Source organism: Elephantulus edwardii, unplaced genomic scaffold (assembly GCF_000299155.1).
Source record: "Elephantulus edwardii isolate Elephantulus edwardi_28Jun2011 unplaced genomic scaffold, EleEdw1.0 scaffold00045, whole genome shotgun sequence".
Lineage (NCBI taxonomy): Eukaryota > Metazoa > Chordata > Mammalia > Macroscelidea > Macroscelididae > Elephantulus > Elephantulus edwardii.
Window position 1 is genome coordinate 3,354,104 of NW_006399795.1, and position 22,076 is coordinate 3,376,179.

General features: G+C 38.1%; 1 protein-coding gene across 1 annotated transcript in view; it reads right to left on the bottom strand.

Moving 5' to 3' along the window:
- UBE4B (ubiquitination factor E4B) overlaps positions 1 to 22,076 on the bottom strand; it is an 85,417-nt gene that overhangs the window by 27,600 nt on the left and 35,741 nt on the right. Inside the window, exons 3-8 of the mRNA XM_006885768.1 lie at positions 21,788 to 21,923; positions 14,785 to 14,872; positions 11,254 to 11,398; positions 9,515 to 9,743; positions 3,163 to 3,304; positions 910 to 1,010 (exon numbers count right to left, since the gene is read on the bottom strand). Coding sequence (XP_006885830.1) covers positions 910 to 1,010; positions 3,163 to 3,304; positions 9,515 to 9,743; positions 11,254 to 11,398; positions 14,785 to 14,872; positions 21,788 to 21,923 — 841 coding nt within the window. The remainder of the gene's footprint in view (positions 1 to 909; positions 1,011 to 3,162; positions 3,305 to 9,514; positions 9,744 to 11,253; positions 11,399 to 14,784; positions 14,873 to 21,787; positions 21,924 to 22,076) is intronic.

Consider the following 22,076-nt stretch of genomic DNA (forward strand, 5'->3'; position numbering starts at 1 on the left):
TTCATTGTCACTGAGTCGAAACCAACTCAAAGCTGGTTTCTGAAACTGTAAAATAAACCACACTGGACAAGACTGTCCATCTTTCTTCCTTGGAATTTCTGGCAGATTTGAACCTCTAGAATCAGCAGCACAACTGGGCATGAACTACACTGCCATAACCTTCATTGAAAATGTGTTTTTAAAAAACCAAAGCATGACATCTTTCATTTACTTATTTATGCCTCATTTCATCTGAAAGAAGACTTGCAAGCATTAAGGAATTCTTAAAACTCTTACAAATTTTTATTTTAGTTCTTGAGACGTGTATTGTTTCTTTCTTTAAAAAAATTTTAAAAATATGTGGTCAAAACATCAAAAATCATATAAAAATACTTGCCTGGATAAACTTTAAATGGTTTTCCCCCCCCCTTGAGATATTGTTGGATAAAAGAAAACTGTATCAACAAACATTCTTTATTAAACTTGAAACTCTTCAGAAACAAAGAAATAATGTAGCACTTTGAGTGATTCCCTAATTACCTGTTCTTGCACTACTTATTACTAAATAACAAAAACTGTAAAATATAAAGTAAGTAGTGACTCACACATTTTATCAAATAGTTTCTCAGATTTCAAGCAGTTACTCTTAAATCACTTATTTTCTGCCTTCTTTATCTCAATAAAGGATGAAAATGCTTAAAACCTACTTACTTGGAATTGAGTCTAATTTCTTTTTCAAAATATGATTTACACTACTGTTAGGAGACAATGAGAAGGAAAGAGCACTGGCATTAGCCAGAATCACTTTTATATTGAAGATAGAACTGGACCGATGATCTAGTCACACACTTCCATATCACAGGGTACAGCTGATGCTCCCTGAGAAGAACCCCATTCTGCTAACACCAAGCACCTGATGCTGCTTCTTACCTTGGCTGTGTTAGGGAGCCTTGTAGTACTAATGCAGTATGGGAAATGCACTGTGAGCGGATGTTGCTCAGAAGTTGGCTGACGGCTGGCTGGCTGCACATCTGAAAAAGATATAGCTGGAGGTTAGGACTACATGAAACAAAAGCATTCCATACTGTGGAAAACTGGTAATTGGCAGAACATATTTTCAGAAAAAGGCATGTTTTCCAACTTCTTTATCATAATGAAACTATGGAGCAGTATAACCCAAGTATGCTGCCTCCACTAAAATACATGGTCAAAGAAAGAAGCACAGGCCTGAGGTGGTCATTCAGGAACTTCGGCGATGTAGCCTCCATGATCTTGATTCTGCTAGGGTTCAGAGTAAGAAGCCCCCCAGAGCCCCTCAAAAATATGAAACTAACAGGTGGCAAACTGGATTCATTCTTAGTGTAAAAGTAGAACCAGAAAATGAAATAGAAAACAACTATGAGATGCTATCAAAGCAACAATAACAAAGTTCAACAGCCAACAATTGCTGGTGAGATTGTGAAGAGAATGGAATTCTTATTTAATTTATTGCTGGTGGGAATTTTAAATGGTACAGCCACTATGAGAGGCAGTCTGGCAATTTCTCCAGAAGTTGGAAATAGAAATACCATTCGACCCAGCAATCCTACTAATGGGAATATACAGTAAAGAAACCATAGCCATGACTCAGATGTATGCACATCCATATTTACTGCTACCTTATTCACAATAATAAATAGATGGAAACAAATTAAGTGCCCATCAACAAACGAATGGCTAGAAAACTATGGTACATTCACATAATGTATTATCACATAGCACTGAAAAACAATTAACGCCTAACCCATTATACAACATTGGGGAACTTGGAGGACATTATGTTGAGCGAAATATCTCCGTCTCACAAAAGGACAAAGACTGCATAACACTGCTCTTATAAAATAGGACAGACATGAGGGGCTTGGGGAGAGAATGGAAAAAGAGGAGGCAGATAATGAACACTGCAGTAGAACAGATGAGGGGAAGAACAGGCAGAAAGGAATATATGATTAGGCATTTTATGTATGAAAATAATCTGGAACAAGAGATACACTGTGGGGTGGGCTGGGGGAGAGTAAGAAGAAAATGTGCAACAAAGTATAAAAATTAATAAAATAAAAATGAAAAAGAAAATGAAATAGAAAAGAGAAAAGAAGAGAGCCGGTATGAAATACTAAACAAAGTAGAGCTTCCTGGATTTAATCTCAGTGAGGAACACCTTCTTATTCACAAGATGGAAAAGAGAACAGCTATCTTATACTGGGTTGACTGAATGCCCAGGAGAGTTCATGTATACCTTGCCCAAAGCTTCATATGCTAAGATGTTCTATAAATGTTGATTATTATTATTTTAATTACTATAATAGACTATTAGATGAGATCAGGGCTATTCACTGTACTTGTTCACAATATGATAGTTAAAAGATGTGAGTTCCTATCTTTGTCCTGCTACTTCTTCTTCCCAAAAGAATGTAAGTACAGGGATATGTATTTTGTCTACTGATATACTCAAGTGTCTGGTACAGTGCCTGGCACATACATCCATACCTTACAGACAAAAGAGTTCTGTTCCAGATCACTGCAACAAAGCAAATATTTCATAACCAGTCACACGAGGTTTTGGGTTTTTTTTTGTTTGTTTCCCAGTGCAGACAAAGCTATGTTTACACTATATACTGTAGTCTATTATAGTGCACTCTGATTACAAAGGAAACAGACATTATGCTGAAAAAGGCAGAGTTCAGGGAAAGAGAGGATCCTCAAGGAGGCCGACACAGTGACTACTACAATGGGCTTGAGCAGGACAGAGATCGTGAGGCTGGTACAGGACAGGGCAGGGTTCAGATCTGCAGACACAGGATCGCTGTGAGTCGTAGTCATAGTTGACTCAAAGCATTAGGAAAAAGTTTGAAAACCTGTGAAAATGACTGAAATGTGACACAGAGCAGAGAGGCACAGTGAGCACGTGCTGTTGGGAAAATGGCAGTTGTAGATTTAGTCCATGTATAGTTGCTACACATCTTTAAAATGCAGTAATGTAAAAATGTAAAAAATGCAGTATTTAAAAAAATGTAATAAAACCAGGTATGCCTGTAGTTGATAAGCAATAATATCTACTGGCTGACTAAGTGAAACAAATATTCTTTAGGTCTTGGATGATTATCCAACAAATGCCCATTAAAAAAAAAATTTATTACATATTACCTTTGGTGCTTTTTTTTCCTCTATTCCAACTCGGTCAAAGCACTCAATGAGGTAGTTCAGCATATCTGTCTCCTTGCAAGTTTCAATGGTGAAATGGTCACTGTAGGAATCCCAGGTATTAGCCCCACCAGTGGCTCCGAAACTTTGGAAGGAAAAGATGAGAAGAAAGTTAAAAAAAAATAAGTAAATAAAATTATAAAGATTCTTATTATTTCTTGATTTCTTTTGGACACATTTCTGCAGCAGAAAGCCTGTTAGGTCCCTGCACCCACCATCAAGCACAAACACTCATGCAGCCAAGATTGAAGCTGGTTGCCTATCTCACCTGTCGCAAATGCAACGTTACTTCTTAGCAGGTATTTTATGGATTGAAAAAGAAAACATGATCAGAAACGCAGTACCACATCTTATGGAGGATCAAAACTGACCGAGTCACTCAGAGAGACTTCTAAAGTTGATGAGGCTGCTGTTGTAGTCAAATTCTTTTGGAATAAAGTTATAGAGTAATGAAACAAAAACTTTTTTTTATCCTAATGACAAGTAGTACGCTACTCAAGTCTTTATCTAGGCAAACAATCTGTTACCTACATATTACCACATGAATTTTTAGAAAGCCTTTATCTGGGATGCCTCTAGCTTATTTGTAAAGAAGGTTAAATGAAATAATGTGGAGGTGATTTGTAAGCAGGACACACTATAAAGCACCGGTATTAGTCTGAACTATTATTTGAGATAAAAATAAATATAATCACATAGTTAGAGAGAAGGAAATGAAGCAAAGTTAAGATCAACTCCCTAAGTCACACATCAAATGTGATATTAACTCACAAATTGACTTGATATACACAAAAGATATGAAGAAATTACTCATGTCACATGCTAAGGCAAGCGATTTTGAAATGAAGAGGAAATAGAAAAATAATCAACTTAACCACAAGAACAAAAATCCCATCTAAAAGATGACAACGGATAGGAAGACTAAAAGGGACTTGAGAGACAAATCCCTGTTTCAACCTGGGAGGCAGCTATTAACGGTGTTACACCAATGAGGTTCTCGGTGTGTGTGAGAGAGAGAGAAAAAGAGAGAGATACACCTAGAAATGAAACTACAATAATAAAAGTACTTCAGTGAGGAGGATTAAAAACAATGCCAAACAGTGTTAAATCAAAGGCTTTCAGTCCACAGTCTGGGAAATTTGAATTCTGACAAGCTAGTAAATTGGTCTGAGGTTCCTTAGTGGTTCAAACAGCTGTGCTTTCAGCTGCAAATTGAAAAGGTGGTAGTTTGTGTCCACACACAGGTGAGCTGGAAGAAAAGTCTGGTGGCCTGTATAAGATTACAGCTAAGAAAACATTATGAAGCGGTTCTACTCTGTAACACATGGACGGCCAGGGGTCAAATGGACTCACCAACAGCATATTTATAGCACACAGGTCTCTTCAGACGGAAGGCAGAAGACTGAGCTAGACAGACTCAAAGGCAAGTTCCTGCTGACTGAGCTGGTAAACCACTGACTATCACTAGGCCGCCAGATCTCCTTAGATAAGTGAGGAACCCTCAAAAACAGAGACAAAACTTGAATTTTTACAACTTATTTGTTATATCCTCAATCACTAGGGGATTGACATAAAAAAGGTAAGAACTGTAATAAGGTGTAAAAAATGACAAAAATAAAAACAAAATTGAAAAACCCAACAAGTGAGGGGAATTCCCAAAGGCAGAAAGGAAGGAAAAGTCGTATCTGCTTTGACTGCAGCAGTTAGGATCAGCGGATCTGCTGGACCTGCCCCTGTTCTGATGCTTCGTTGGCTTAGCGATCACATTCACTGCACAGCACGAAGGCAAACATTGCTAATACAGGCTGTACCTATATATAATTAATGGATGTTTAACTCTGAGCAGGTCTCTGAGATAACATGAAATCACATCTTCTTTATGCTTAAAATGACAATGTTAAACTGTTTCCCTGACATTAAGCCACACATTATTATATTTCATTCTGAAATGAAAAAGTCCTCTTCAATCTGATGTCTGCAGGTCCCTGTCAGCTCCAGTGAACCTGTCTGATACATGTAGCATTTATGTGAACACAGTAGGTCTGGATAGTGCAGCAGTACATTGCATTTAATCTTAACTGAGAGTGAAGCTTCACTCTCACTTGGAATGTCTTCACAGATACACCACGAACGCATGACCCATGGGAATGTATGCTTAAGACTGTTTGTCTCAAACCAGGCCATGCAGTGAGAGAGGTGCAGAACGGACCTACAGAATTTCAAAAGAGGCTGGGGTATTTCGGTAACTAGTCACGCACCAAACCACATTTCCAGCTGATTTTAAGACAAGAGGAAAACATAAAAGTTCTATCAAGTAGGAAATGTGGCATAAACCCCAGCATTCTTCAACATGATTCACAATTACAAGGTCAATCCTAAAGGGGATAAAGTAGAATATGAATGGAAATAGAAAAAGCAGTCATGTGGGAATGGCCAGTTCCACAGAGAAGGATCTTCAGAGGCAAAGAGGAAGGACTGGGCTCAAATTTTGAGTATAACTAATTAAAAAGAGAATGACAACCATATGCATAAATTTACGTTAATAGAAAGATTTAAAATGTTTAAAATAATAGTGAAAATTTTTCCTAAAAAAAAAAAAAATAGAAATGTGTATTTTAACAACTAGGACATTCTACGATCTTGGAAATAAGTCACATTAATAAGTTACAAGTCTCAAAAGCAACCAAAAAATTATACTTTTTTAGACAATGTGTGACCATTTTCTGTTAACTGTATCAGCAGTTGAGTTTTCTGGATATAATTTCTCAAGGATTTCAAACAGTTTGGCTCAAATCCCCTGCTGAGAATCTGTATTTCTATGCCAGATACACAGCACCAGAATCTGTAGTTTAACAAAAGTTGCAGGTGGTTGGTTCCTAGTGACCTCAAGGTTATTCATATATATGTGTCTGTGTGTGTGTGTGTGTGTGTGTGTGTATTCTTTTGGATACTTTTTCAGAATCTATACATTTCTTTTTAAATTATTATTACACTGGTTTATTTACAAAACGTGTATACATTGTTTTTCACAAGAATCTATACATAACAAAATCGTGTCAACTGACTGGAATGCGATGTTGTCCGCAAGGAGCAAAATGCTGGTACCTGCAATTATGCTAGTAAGCATATGTACAAGTACCTGGGGGTGAACTAATGAGTAAGGAACAAAACCAAACCAAAACAAGCCAATTCCAGGTCACCAGGCCTTTCTTCTCTCTGGGTTTCCCATGTCCCTGTCCTTTCCTATTGCTGGTTTTGGGCAAAAGTTATGATTTTGGTCTTTAATAGTGAGCTAATAATAAACACATTCCTACAAGGTGATTTGTTTATTTTATAGGGCTGTCTAATAGCTGGCTGCAACATGGCCCTAGGAGTGTCTTGATTTTCAAGTTAGAAGATGTCTATGGCAATTATTTTTCTACTTAGTCACAGAGGTTCCTCCAGTCTCACTCAAACAGAATTCTGGTGGTTTTTTCCTTTTGAAGCTATATTTTGTTGTGCATTTTTTCACTACCCTAACTGTGACCTTCAATTGTAGTCTTAGGTGGTTAGGAGATATAGCCAGGGACCCTCTAGTTCTGCTCTCAGGTTGCACAAGGCTATTGTTTATGTTCGTATAAGTGTGTTCTTCCATATTCTTCTGAACACTGTCAATGAAGTGTACCCAACTCCCACTGCAATATTTATAGCCCAGAGTTATTTTTGAACAGTGTTAGGCACAAATACCAGCTCAGCCCAGAGGAAACTCCCATTTAAGAGCTCAATTATAAGACAATGAGTCAGCGGATTAGTAGAAAGGTGTTATTATAATATCTTGCTCAAAGTCACCTAGAAAATCCAATGTGTCTTCTTCATTAGGTTCTCAGGCAGGAACCTTCTGCAACATCATGAATTAGGTTTTGGCCTTTGGCTGTCACTCCAAAGGTTGTCTAGCGAATTGAGTCTAGCTTCGCTAAACTCAAGGAGGTACTTAGCTAGACTGAAGGGAAGATGTGAAGGCAGAATCACGATTATACTGACACGTCTGAGCCCATCTGCTCTTCAGGGGAATGCTCAGATGAAGCCACACAAACTCTGCTCAGCGGCTCTGCCATTCTTAAACAGCAGCAACCCATGCAACTGTTCGTAAGACAATATGCCTTGCCAGGTTACACACTGCTCAGCTTGCAAGCTCACGTAAACACTCTACTCTCTCAGCAGATATGTGGTTCCTCACTCTAGGTCTTAACGGTGGATGTCCTTAATGATGACTGACTTATTCTGGTGGATGATAGTAGTTACATTTACCTTAAACTTACCAAGCAATACTGATAAAAATTTTTTTTGGTGCCACTTTACCCCCATGATGAAGTCCTAGCCCTTGACCACATGCAAGTTCCTCACAGCTTGAGTTTCTAGCCCTCCTCACCTGACCCAGCCTGTCTGAATTCAGAGCACACGCCTACGAGGGCTTACAGAAGTTAGTTCCTAAGCACCAGCTGCACATGCAAGGGGTAAGACTCCATTCCTCTGATACCTGGACCCAAACTGGACACAAGAAAAATCATCACCACCACCACCACCTTCATCATCATCATCATCACCATCATCATCTTCTTCATCTTCGTCATCACTACTGTCTCCAGAAAGTGCGAGGAAGAGGAAGGAGAAAGGGTTGTCGTACATACTACCACAACAAAAGCAGAAAAGGTCATCAGGGAACAAGAGAAAAACAAGAGTGGTGGAAGTCTCTGCAAATATTATCCTTTTAAATAAATCTTATGCTAAAATCTCTGCCTAACAGACATGCAAGAAAAAAATTCACCTCACTTACCGAAACTTTAAAGTACATTTGAGAGGGGGGGTGGGGAGGAAAGGCAGGATGAATAGAACTCCGATACTGCTTCCTTCAGATACCAAAATTTCACAACAGCAAAAATCAAAATATGAGGCAGACGGAGGCACTGCTCCAGGCCCTGTCACTATTAGGGGCATCAATGGGGGTAAGAGACACCAGGATCAGATTTATTCTCTCAACCCCTTGGTCTGCAACATTTCAACAAAAGTCAATCCAAAATGGTCTGTGAACTCCAACTCTCAAAATACAACAATGACTATAGTCTCTGAAATTCACTTACAGCGAGGAATGACATGTGAACTAGATTTCCAAATCTAATTCATTTTTGCTTTCCTCCATTCAGAAGAAGGAAGATGGAGAAGGAAAGGAAGCAAATAATTGACCATCCAGCAGCAGATGCATTCTGATGTTATCAAAGCCTGGCAGGGAAGCATGGCCTGAGGCAGAACCTGCCCAACTAGTGAGTCACAAGGTTAATAACCCAGAACAGACAAAACCAGGTAACCAGTTCCTCCAAACTGTTAATCTCCTTCAACTGCACTGCAAACACTCACACATTCTGTGGCTGAATAAATACCTAGGAGAAATCCTTAGGGAGGAGGGACGTCTGCTCACAGCGCTGGGGGAGGTGGACAGTACAGGCGTACCCACCATGGTGGGTCTCTGTTGGGAAGAGCTGGTGGGCACTGCTTGTGGGCTACTACCCAGGATGTGCAGGCTCGGTGAGCTAGACAGAATGGAAGTGCCCGAGGACCGTGGGCTAGGAGAAGCTGAAGAGCCCCCGAGGTGGGTGACTGTGTAGGGGTGATACCGCGGAGAGGAGGGCTGGCTCCCAGCAGTAGTTCCGGAAGCCACGCTAAAAGGACTGAGGGAAATGGAAGGCACAGCCATCTGACTGGCTGCGCGGGAAGACGAGGGGGTAGGTGGGCTCATCACTGGAACAGAGCTCCAGAAACTGGCACTGGGAGCAGGACTAGTTTCATAGAGGCTAAATTAATTGAGAAAAGGAAGAAAGAAGAGAAAAGAGAAGAAAAAGGTTGAGAAAAACATGAGGTAAAATAACTCTTATGGATAATATCAAGCTTTTGGAGAACAGTATAATAACATTATCTCTAAGAGTTCACATGTATAGATAGAGACAACAACTAGACAATTAGAAATTCTGTATTAATCTGTAGGCTACACATATATGTGATAAAGCCCTCTGTCCAGAGCATAATGTACTGTGTACACGCATTTTGTCTTAAATATAATTTACCAACAGTGTCACCATGGAAAACCAACAAAAACCAATTTAGAAAAGATAATACCATCTTCAATGAAAAAATACATGACCCAAATGTGAAGCAAGCCATAACCTACAGGATATGGGCCTGCAAAGAAACTCCTCCTCCTCCTCCTCCCGCATACCTCATGGCTGTTTGACACCACTGGATGTGCGAAGGCAACACCACTGACCTAGACAAAGAGCTGGCACTGAAGTAACCCATGTTGCAGAACATGGGGCTCATTCCTGGGTTGGAGCTGGCATTCAGCAGGAGATTTCTGTCTGGTGACCGAGCTGCTGCTGCAATTGGCTGTGAGGTTGCTGTCAGACTGGCAAATGGGTTTTCATCTCTAGTCTGAGTGGACATCATTAGCACTTCCATTAAAATCTGGCCAATCAAGTCCTTAAAATCAGAGAACACTGTAAGAAAGGCAAAACACAGAAGATTATTACACATGGTTCTTCACTTGTACAGCCCTCAAATACGCCAAATCGAATTAGGTGTTCTATATGGTCTCCTGGGCCACATCTCCTTTGGTAGACAGGGAAGAATGTAGACAGACATATGTACAGAAAGAGTATTAGTGGAAAAACTAGTAAAATTCAATGAAGTCTAGAGTTTAGTTAATGTTTATACTTAATATTAACTCTCTTTCTCCAGTGGAGCAGCTGGTGGATTCGAACTGTGTGCCTTCAGGTTAGTAGTAGTGCAGCTCCTTAGCACTAGATCACTAGAGCTCCCTGTTAATACTAAAATTTTGATCTTAATATTTTTCCTATTGATAAAGATGCAATGGATGCTAGCATTAGGGAAAAACTAGGTGAAGTATATATGGGAATTCTCCACTCTTTGGAACTGAAAAGATTTAAAATTAGCCTGAAAAAGTTTATTTAAAATAAAATTAGTCACTGTTAGAAAATCTTTTTTGCTCAATTCTTGGCACCAGCAGCCAGGAAATTAAAAGACGTATTGCAATGGGAAAGTCTGCTGTAAGGGGCATCTCCAAAGTACTTAAGAGCAATAGTATCTCTCTTGGTCTGAAACATTACATAAACATTTTATTGTGGAAAAAAAAAAGAAAACCTTTTTTGCTATTTGTGTTGCGTACATACACTAGAATATCTTTTTCTATGTGCACGCGTGTGTGCGCAAACACATGACAACACAGAACAGGGCAAGGTTTTGATGTACTGTCCATAGGGTCCTATGAGGTCCTTTATGGCATCTAACAAAATAATATAAACTGATAAATAGAAGCTACTTCCAACTATGTTGTTATGTACTGTCAAGTACAACTCACAGTCACCCTATCTTGTGCCATCCTCATCAGCTCTGATATACTTGTGCCCACTGTTCAGTCACTATGCCAATTCACCTCATTGAGGGTCTTCCTCTCACTGACCCTCTGCCCTTCTAAACATGATGTCCCTTTCATCTGGTGCTTCCTAACAACAGGCCTAAAGTATGTAAGACAAAGATTCACCATCCTCACCATTTCTAACTACAAAGGCAGTCTGTCAACAGATGAGAGAGAAAATTGTTTAAAAGGGATATGTGATTAAGTTATTGTCATGACAGGAGTCCAGAACGAAAGCTGCACAGTGGAGTGGACTTGGGGGAAGGGACTGTATAACAATGAAAGAGTGTACTGGGGGGAGGCGCGGGATGGAGGTTGGTGGGGAGAAAAGTGCAACAATGAATGAATGGAAATCCAAAGTCTCTGTAAATTTTCATTTATGTAGTTAAAAAAAAATCCATGGAAAGGAAAAATGTGGCCAAACATCAATGTCCTCAGAAGAAACATCACCAAGAAAGCCTCTAAAACAAACTAGAGGAATGTGGACAACGGAAAATGACAGATCTTAGAGCAGCACACTCTCTCTCTTAAGTATTATTACATAAGCAAGACTCTCGGGGCGCAATTCCTACCTTCTTTTGGGTTCTGCTTAAATTGTGCAGAAAGAGAAGAAAGAAAGATGACATCTCTATCCCGATCCTTCCAAGAGACACGGAAGATCTTACAGACCAGCTGTAAGGCCTGTTCTTCAGAAACCTCAGAACCGGAAGCAGGCTCCTGGTGACGAAGAAGATTTAGGGGTGAGTTTCATGTTGTAGGGGTTAGACATTTTTAAACAGTAAGACACTTTTTTTATATATATTTTTTCTGCTGAACTAGAAAGCAAGCTACTGAATCCATTTTAATGAAAACAAACACCTAAAAAAGTCATTGATTTATCAAGTTCAGAATACCCACAGCCATTTAAATAGTATGCGTCGAAGCAGTAGCACATTAAATAAGCTGGAAATTAATCAGCCCTACGGAGTTCATGAAGTCTTCTATGTAGTCACCTCTGGTAATATATGCCATACAAAACCTTAGCACACATCCAAAACATTTAAAGGGAAGACAATACTTTTGCATGGTGTCTGGCTGTGTAAATTACAGACAAAAGAACACAGTATTCAGCCATGCCAAACAGTAAGACACTTTAAGACAACAAAACCCAGTCGATTTCAAGCAGCAGCAACCTTGTAGCTCAGAGCAAAATTGCTCCATGAGATTTCTGAGGTTGTAAAGCTTTGGGCAGCAGCAGACTAATTCATCTTTCTTGCAAAGAGAAGATGATCAGCTCAGACCACCAAGCTTTTAGTCAGAAACCTAACACTTTGCCAACTACACCACCAGGGCTCCTCGACACTTCAACAGAAATGCTATTTTCATTTAATCCAATCATTAATTTAAATGCCAAAAATACAACTTTATTTGGCAAGCTCTGGTGGCCTGGTGACAGGAAGCTGTGCTGCACTCCCAAAGGCGTACAATTCAAATCCGCCAGATGCTCTGCTGGAGAAGGAGGGACAATCTCCTCCCGTACCAGTCAGATTCGATTTTACGATGTACACACACACACGCACACACACTTAAAAATAAAACTATTCACTGAAGGAAAAGTAAACTTGCTACTATGACATTATAGCTGCAGCATGTTTCATCAGTTTCCAATAAAATCTGTGGGTGACTATGAAAAGGTAATAATACTGCAAGGCATTACCAAGGAAGAACAACACTAAGGAGGGAGATGTAATTATTTATTTACTTTTCTAAACCCTAAGAGCTACGGATAACATTTTTGTTGCTGTTGTGCACCATCGAGTAGAATCCAACTGGCAGAGGAGGAGATTGCCTCTCCTCCAGTGGAGCATCTGGCGGATTTGAACTGCACGCCTTTGGGACTGCAGCACAGCTTCTTGCCACTAAGCCACCATAGCTCCCTGAGGGGAATATTTTAAATACAGAACAAAAGGAATATTCCTCCAGAACTGTCCTGAACATTATATACTAAAAGTATACACTAAAAGAATTAAAATAAAGATATATTTTGTTTTACTGTATTTTGTAGATATACTTTGGGGTTTTTTGATTTGTTTTTCCGTTCACAAATGAAAGGCTATTGATGCTACTTTTTTACTAGCATGTGCCCAGTGCATGTTGCCATTCACATTTGGGTAATTCTCACAATAGTTTACGTTTTTTTTTATAATGATATGGTACACTTAATAGAGCACAGTGCATTGCAGACAGAATTTTTTATGCACTAGAAAATCAAAACATCACATGACTTGCTTTTCCAGTGGCCTGGAACCTACCCAGTCTACTGATATATGCTTCCACAGGAAAATAAAGTATTACACCACTAGGAGGCAGTACTTAGATTTTTAATAATCATCAATTCGTTACTAAAGAATTCTTAATGCCTTACTGAATACAAAGCAATTCAATGACCTGTATTAATATAAATCAGGACAAAAGAAAGCTCTTCCCCCCTCCCCCCAAATGTAAGGAACTAAATTTGGATGATAATACAATAAATATACAGTCTTTTCAGAAAGCCTCTATTTACTATTAGATTCTACATTTCATTGTTTTTATTTTTTTTAAAGGTTTACGTTGGTTTTCATAAAACGTTTGCATACCTTGTGTTTCACACTATCCTCTATTCACATTGTGTTTCATACAATCATTCTCACTCATTATGTTTTATAAAACCAAATCATTACCCTGTATTTCCAGATCCCTGATAGATCTTTCCCACTTCTTTTACCCTCTACTTCCCCCAAGCCTCCAAATTGTGTGATCCTATGATTTCCCCCTGCACACCCTCACCCCTCTTCCCACTCCTTCTCCCCTTTGATCCTCAGACACATTTCACTAGTTATCCTTCTGTTTTTACAATAATGGCCCTATGCAGTATTTATCCTTATGAGACTGAGTTCGTTCAATCAGCATAATGCCTTCCAGTCTCTCCCAAATAACAGGAATTTTTGAAATCATAGCTTTTTACATTGTTGTTCTTATGTGCCATCAAGTCACAACTGACTCATAGCTGATTGCGCAGTGGGTTTTCAGAGGCTATAAACTGCATGAAGACTATCCAACTTCTCACCCTGGAGCGACGGGTAGATTCAAACCATCTGCGTTTGTGTTACCAGTGTAACTTCTTACCCATTTTGCATCAATTCTCTGCCATTTATCTCAAAAACTATTTGCCTGAGCAAAAGATCACGAGAAAATACATTTCTTATGGCCTAATGTTAAGAAACGGCTGCAATGTCAAAGGCATGCAACTTGAATCCTGTAGCTACACCACGGGAGAAGGATGGGCAATCTTTCCCTGAGCAATTTACTGCCTCTAAAAACCCACTGGATTGTCAGCTATGAGTTGGTTCTGACTTGCTGGCACACAACAACAATAACAACAATCCATTCTGAATTAATGTCTTTTACAAACAAATTTATTGGTAAACACGTGGGTTTGAAATAAAGATAATGGGGGGGAAAATGAATGAATTCACTCACTCACTTACTCACTGCCATCGAGTCAGAAATGACTCACAGCTGACCTGCCACTGGGACTCTGAGGCTTTCCCATACATGGAGAAGAGACTGCTCATTCCCCCTGCCCCTTGAAATTCACTGATGGACTCAAATTGGCAGAGAGACGCAGGCTTCGGGTTCATGGCGCAACTCCCTAGTGATTATGACACTTCCATGACATGTGTAGGAGCTGCTTTATGCTTTCATTAATAAGGGAGTATTCTAAAAATACAAGGCTCACCTAGTTGATTCTGAATTTCAGAGACTGTAAGGGCCAAAGTATTACTGTCACACTGGTTTGCGACATCAATCTTGACAACAACTGACTGTCGCATCTTTCTCCGGCAGAGGGGCTAGCGGGTTCAGACCACTGACCTTTCGTGTCGCAGCTGAGTGCTTAATAACCACTGTGCCATAAGACATTCTGAAGGACACATTAGGCTATTTTTCCTTTAAAAAAAAACCACCTAACTAGTCTTTGTTTATTTTCAGTAGCTTCCTTCAACACAGACTACAGAGATAAGACATCGAGTTTCCTTTCTACCACCTGTGCTAAAGAAGCAACAGCTCCATCTCTTACCAACCTTATCACTGAGGCTCCTCTTCTCTCTTCGGTCATTTTCTTCAACCTCCATATTTTCAATTCCGGAATCCACATCCACCTGGGACATGCTTTAAGTATAAAGGACAAACAAGTGTTTTACTTTTTTACAAGCAAGGTACATAATCTCAAAGTTGCTGACTGAGAAAACGGTTCAAAAAATCAGTGAGGAAAGCAAACTGATAAAAACCATCACCTTTTCCCTTAATGCTTTTTAAGAGTTCTTCATATATTCAGTATATGAATACGTGCCTTTCACATATGTGCAAATATTTACCTCAACCTGTCATTTTCTTGGGCATTCATTTCTTTAAAAAAAAAATCACAGTAATAAATCTCTACTTATTGCTTTAAAATCATATGAAACTAAACCAGAATTAGATTACTAAAAACTGTTTAGGTACATACCATTTTTTCCCTATGTGAAATAATTTCAGTACTATTCCACTTTTTAACACTAAAATAAAATCATCTATGGCTTATGTCTAGTCTTCATACATGTGTAGATCTCTTTAAGACTTGTTTCTTTTCCAGTAGATAAGGTTGTTCCCCTACCCCCCCAGAAGCCAATTTCACTTATTATTGTTCTTATTCTCCATGTTCTTATTGTTATTATTCTCTTATTAATGAAAACTTCACAATAAGTTTGGGTACTTGCTGGGTCACTATCCCCACCTCGCTCTTCTAACTCAAGAGTCTGTTGGTCCTATGGTAGGTTTCTTAAACAGTCTGTTGGAACTTTAATCAGAATTGCATTGACTGTAAGGATCAAACTGTGGAGGAATGATATAATAATGTTATTAAGTCTGTATCTCTACATCAGGGACAAGTATGGTGCCTCTCCAAGGAAGAAAGATGGGCAATCACCTCCCCTGCAATGTAGTGTCTCTAAAAACCTGCTAATGGGTCAGCTGTGAGCTGGTTCTATGACTTGGTACTACGGATGACAGAAGAATTGATGCATTTTGAGTTGTGGTGCTGGACCACATTGAATATACCATGGACTGCTAAAAGAACAAACTCATTTGTCCTGGAGATGGTGAAAACAGGCTGCTCCTTGGTTGCAAGGATTCTGAAGCTCTGACATTCTTTGGGTATGCTGCAAGGAGGAACCAGTCCTTGGAGAGGGGTATCATGCTTGGAAAGATGGTGGGACAGAGCAAGAAGAGAAAGACCCTCGATGAAATGGATTGACTCAGTGACTGAGGTATTAGGGGTAGGTGTGTCAGAGACAATAAAGTTGGCTCAAGCTAGAGCAGGGTTCAGGGCTATTATACATAGGGTCACTATGAGTCACAAGCAACTCGATCGCAAATAACAACCTCAGTCTTTACAGGGGCAGATCACCAACTCTTTCTCTTGTGAAGCTGCTGATTTTTCAGTTAGTAGTTGAGTACTTAATCACTGCACTAACAAGGTTCCTTTAATGCACTTATAAGTACTATTTATTCTTTTTAAACTATGATTTGAGTCAGCTTACACAGTATACTGTATTTTTCTAATAAATTATTCATGCATTTTTTAAAATTTGACAATGTTAATTACAATAGTGTTTCTGTCCATTGATTTCACCGTCCTTAATTCATCAATGAAACTGTGATGAGTACTAAATAATGTGTTTTCTAATTTTTTTGATTGTTGGCATATAGAAATGAAACTGATTTTGGATGCAGACCTCTTATACACAGCTTATAATAAATGAGTTTACTATACAGATCATTATTTCATTTCTAAATAATAATTGCTGTGTTTCTTCCACTCCAATCTTTATCCCTTGTATTTACTATATTGGGTAAAATCTCATGTTACAAAAAGGCAGATAAAACAGTGCTCTTATTTCTGATCTTAAAGTATTTTGAACATTACATTATTCAATATGAGTACTGTTGTGTTTTTTTGGTGGTGGTGTTAAGTGCCATCGAGTCATTTACGACTCATAGCAACCCTATAAATAACAGATCTGTGCCTTGTCCTATCCTGCACCATCCTTATCATCCCAAACACACTTGAGCTCATCGCTACAGATATTTTATCAATGCACCTCAATGTGCGTGCAACTTTGCTTCATTAATCCTCCACCTTTCCAAGCCTAATACCCCTCTTCAAGGAAATAGCATCTTATTTCAAGTATGTGAGACAAAGCTTCACCACCCTTGCCCTCTACAGCACACTCTGGTTCTAAATAAGTTCAAGAAGCAAAAAAGACCTATCTTTCATGGCAGACATCCTTAATTTAGAATAATACTATACTATACTATACTATACTATACTATACTATACTATACTATACTATACTATACTATACCGTACTATACTATACTATGTTAGAGAGCTCTGGTGGTTAAGTGGTAAGGAATTTTGATGCCAAAAAAAAGGGTAGAATCCACCAGTTTTGTGGCAAAAAATGGTCATTCTTCTCCCATACAATTTACTGCCTCTGAAAACCCGCTGAAGGGTCATCTAAGGGTCGTTTCCAATTTGATGGCACACCACCACCACCACCACAACATACTATTTTAACAGATAGACTTGAAATCTTTTTAACCCTTGCTTACATGAAAAGACTGATGAGAATGAAGCATCCTTACTCCATCTTTAGTCTACTATCTGCAGCACAGAGACTCCAAGGTCCCTGAAACAAGCAGAGAAATAGAGGAGGAACGTAGTAGCCAGTACCTTTGCCAAAAAGAAATAACATCTCACAACTACTCATATTCATGTGGCCCTCCATTACCTGCAAAGCACATGGACTGGGAAGCACATGGAACATAAAGGGAAGCCTGGAACATGTGGAATGTTTAGTGAACTCTTTCTCTGCCACAGTCAGTTTAAGAATGTTCCTTTCTGGTCCTCATCTGCTAAAATTTTCATTAACTGATTTCAGCTTTATCAGACTTTTGACCCTACCAAAAGTATATGGCTTTTCTCATTAAGAAAGAGACTGTCCATGTTTTTCCCAGGGAGCCACTGGCAGATTTGAACGACAGGAGGGAGCATGGCTTTTGTCCCAGAAGTGCAACTCATTACAGACTGTGCCACCAGAGTTCCCTTGTTGGTGTTGTTTTAACGATGAGGATCATTATAATGCTTACAGATTTTCTAAAGTTAAATTACACTTGCGTTCCTGAAATAAGCTTAAATTAATCACGACATATATTATTTTACTTTTTTCTCGCTTCTCTGAGTCCTTCTTTCTTGAGTCAGTTGTGAGACAATTATGTTTTTCTAGTTATTTTAACTTTTCATTTAAAATTTCAAATATATTCAGATTAGCATTTTTTGTGGAGTTCTCTTCTTCAATGAGATGATTACTCTGAACTGACATGGTTGCAGGTGTCTGATACATAGGCATGAACAAGAGACAAAAAAGAAAATCATTGCCTTCACAGAGCTTACAAAGAGGACAAAGGTAATAAACAATCAACATGATAAATAAGAGAAGTATTTAGTATGCTAAATGATAAACACTGAGTGTGGGGGGGGGGAATTAAAGAAAAAGGCAACCATGAAGGCAAATGTTTTCCATTTTAAGTGGAGTAAAATTCATTGAGAAATTAACTGAAAGCTGGTCATCTGGAGGAACAGCAATGTATTCAATGTCTTTATCCTGAAAGAATCTTGGAAAAAAATAATTTATTTTCATCACTGTCTTTCTGGTCCTAATAATATATTTTGGGAATATTTTCTCCAGCGTTACTGTTTTCTTCCTTCTAATCTATGTTTTGTGGCATAGCTGTGCGTTGTGTTGTTAACCCAAAGGCCAAAGATCCTGGCAGTTCAAAGTGGCTCTGCTGGAGAAAAGATGAGCAATCGCCTCTCTTGCAATTTACACAAAGCCTCGGAAACCTAATGGAACAGAGGATCAGCTACAAGTTGGTCACAACTCAACCACATTTGAGTTAAGTTTATATTTTAAACTATTTTTTCCTCAAAGAGTAAATTTGATACATAATATCTGTTACTGTTCAATTGTTGGATTTTTTCCCCCTGCTGTACTTTTCCTGTCTTTACTTTCTAAAATTGCAATATGAATATTGTTCAGTTTTGGATACTTAAAATTTCCATTACAATTTCTTCTTTGAAAACAAATAATTCAAAGCATGCTTTTAAAAGAATTTTCAAACATATGATTTTTAAATATTTTAGTATGCATTGACTTTATAATCTTGTTGCAGTGCTTTTACAAATCTAGTCAGAAAATAATCTATCATTCTGACTCTTGAAATTTTGGAGTCCATAAGTACTAGAATAAAGTGTATAGTTTTCAAGTATAAGGAAAAGGGATGTGTCTTTCAATTTTACCAACCTTATTAGTTGTGCTGCTCAATTTGTTGTTTTTTGATCTTTATTTTCATTGACATATTAAGCGCTAAAGGTTTGCTTAAATCAACAATTACGTATGTTGGACTCCTTCCAGTTTTATTCATAAATCTTTTATTATATATTGCCATTGTATTAGTGAGCACATATGCATTTAAAACTACTGTATTCTAAAATAAATGTATTGTGACCACCCCTAGAAACACTGTCTTAAAATCTAATTTATAAATAGGATCACCACAAGTATCTTTTGCTTACTATTTGCCTACTATATCTTTCCTCCTTCTTTTACTTTTTTAAAAGCCTTTTCTGCCCTAATGATCAGGCACACTTTCCGTAAAAAGTCTAAAACTAGGTTTTATATTTTTAATTTTCATATTTACTGTGCTTATTGATAATTTTTTCAAATTTCATCCTATCACCTTACTGGCAAAATACTGAATGATCCAGGAAGCATTAAATGAAGATGGACGGAGTACAAAGATGCATTGTACAAAAAAGAATAGGGTGACACAGAAGAGGCAATGGTGATAAAGGAAGTAAGTTCAAGCTGTTACAAAGGCATAGGCAAAAAACAGGCCCCAGGAATTGATGAAATAGCAACTAACATATTTCAACAAACAGATGCTACCCTTGAAGTGCTCACCAGATTGTGCCAAGAAATGTAGAGGACAACAACCTGGCAAACTTAATGGGAGAGATCCATACTATTTCCTAAAAAAAAGTGATCTGACATAGTGTGGAAATTATTAAACAATATCACTAATATTACACATAAAATCTTCCTGAAGATTATCCAAAAATTACTGAACAGATCTAATCTTTCAAACAGTGTTCTAGTCTTTCAAAACCTTGCCGGTATTTGTTGTTTGCTGCCTGCTGAACTTTACTACAGTTCCTGGGGTGAGACGATATCTCATAGTTGTTTTGATATGCATCTGTCTTAGAGCCAAGGATTTTGAACATATGTTTGTTTGCAATCTGAATGTCATCTTTGGTCTATCATGTGCCCATTTGTGACTGGGTTCTTTATCTTTTTCTTGTTGAGGTGCTGAGGTATTCTATACATGATATGAATCCCTTGTCAGCTTTGTCACTGACAAATATTTTTCCTAGTCTGTGGATTTCTTTTTTACCCGGCTGGAGAAGTTTTCTGATGTGCTTAGGAAATTAATTCTTAGGTCTCAATCATCTATTTTATTCTCTCCTGGTTGTCGGTTTTTCATGACGCTTGAAAAACTGTTCATTCTATGGATTAGGGCTTCTAGAGTTCTTCCAAGCTTTTTTCTGTAAAGTCTTTGGTTTTACTCCTAGGTCCTCGATCCACCTTGAGTTGGGTTTTGTGTATGGAGCAACATATGGCTCATGCTTGAGTTTTCTACAGATGGTTTTCCAATTTTGCAAACACCATTTGTTAAAGAGGCATCAATTGTATTGCCATAATTTTTTTTTTACTTCTTTGTGGTATTATTGCTGAGTTCTTTGGTCCATCCTGTTTTCTGTTCTATTTTTAGGAGAACAATTCTGTTGTTAGTGTGTTAGTGATTCTAACTCTTCTCCATGGTGGCTTTTTTTCCTAGAGGGTTTTGTGATTTTTTTTTTTTACAGTTTATTTCTTGGAATTTTCTATGGAAATTTTCTGAAAATGTCGATAAATTATGGTTGTTTCTAAGTATCTAATGCAATATAGAGCAGAGTCCATTATATATGACTTTTTAGCTTGAGGGTTTTTAAATTATATAAAAGAAATCTAGAATCATTAAGACAATCACTTGAAGTTGTTGCAGTGCCATCAAATCAGAACTATCCAGTAGGTTTTCAGAGGCAGTAAATCACATGGTAGATTGCCTTTCTTCCATGGAGTAGCTGATGGATTAGAACTGCGTACGTTAAGCACCAGACACCAGAGCTCCCTGAGTGTTAGAGGTCATAAAATCTCAAGAGGTGATGTGATTTTTAAAAATATTCTTGCCCCAAACAGAAGCAACAATAACATAATGAGTCTTACTCTGCGGGGTGGGTTTTTAAAATCACTTTATCTTTTTCCTGAGAATATAGCTCTTTCTGAATCCTGACTTCAGATAGGATGGTGATCTGGCTTTCAATGTACCTTCACAGCACGGCAAAGAAAGAAAATTATATTTATCTCTAAAAACTGAAGTAAACAGAAAGGGCTGCATAAAAGCAGATGGGATATGTCATAGGATTCAGAGTTCCCCACAGGTCAAAAAGCTCATTAATCTTAGGCTGTTTAACACTGTCTCTGTATACCTGTAGCTTGGAGACTACATGAGGCTTATCCTGATTTTTAGGTAGCCCTAAGTATCACACTAAACTCTCCAGACTTTTGAATTTTACTGATCAGTAAATATCTGAAAAACTTTTACAGAATTGACTCATAATTCACATTCCTATATTTACAACATATGAACACTAAAAAATATTTTTACCCCTTCTATCCATTATTTCATAAGACATTTTTAACACTTAAAAGGTATAAAAATATCTCAGAATAACAGAAAGGTCTTAACACTGAATAAACTTAGTTTTAATTTCCTAATGGCTGGCATAGGTTTTGGGGCTTCTTAACCCTTGGGGAGTCAAGTGAATGCATCTTTCTCTTCCCATAAATTATAAAGTTTATTAAAATATTTAATTCATTTTACCTTTTCTCACAAGAGACACCATCAATATCCATGCTCTGGGAACGTGAAAGAGACTGAGATTGCGTTTCAAGGCTGTTAGAGGGCGAGCTGCTGAGAGAACTGACTCCTTCACTGCTCTGGCTTCGATGAGCTACTCCTAAGCAGAAAAAACATGAAAGATTAAATCCTACATGAAATGAAGCTATTGTTATTTGTCATCACAATCGTAAGCATCCATAACCTACATTCATACCATCATGATATATTCAGAAACAAAAACTCCTCAGAAAATTATTTTAAACATTGGCAC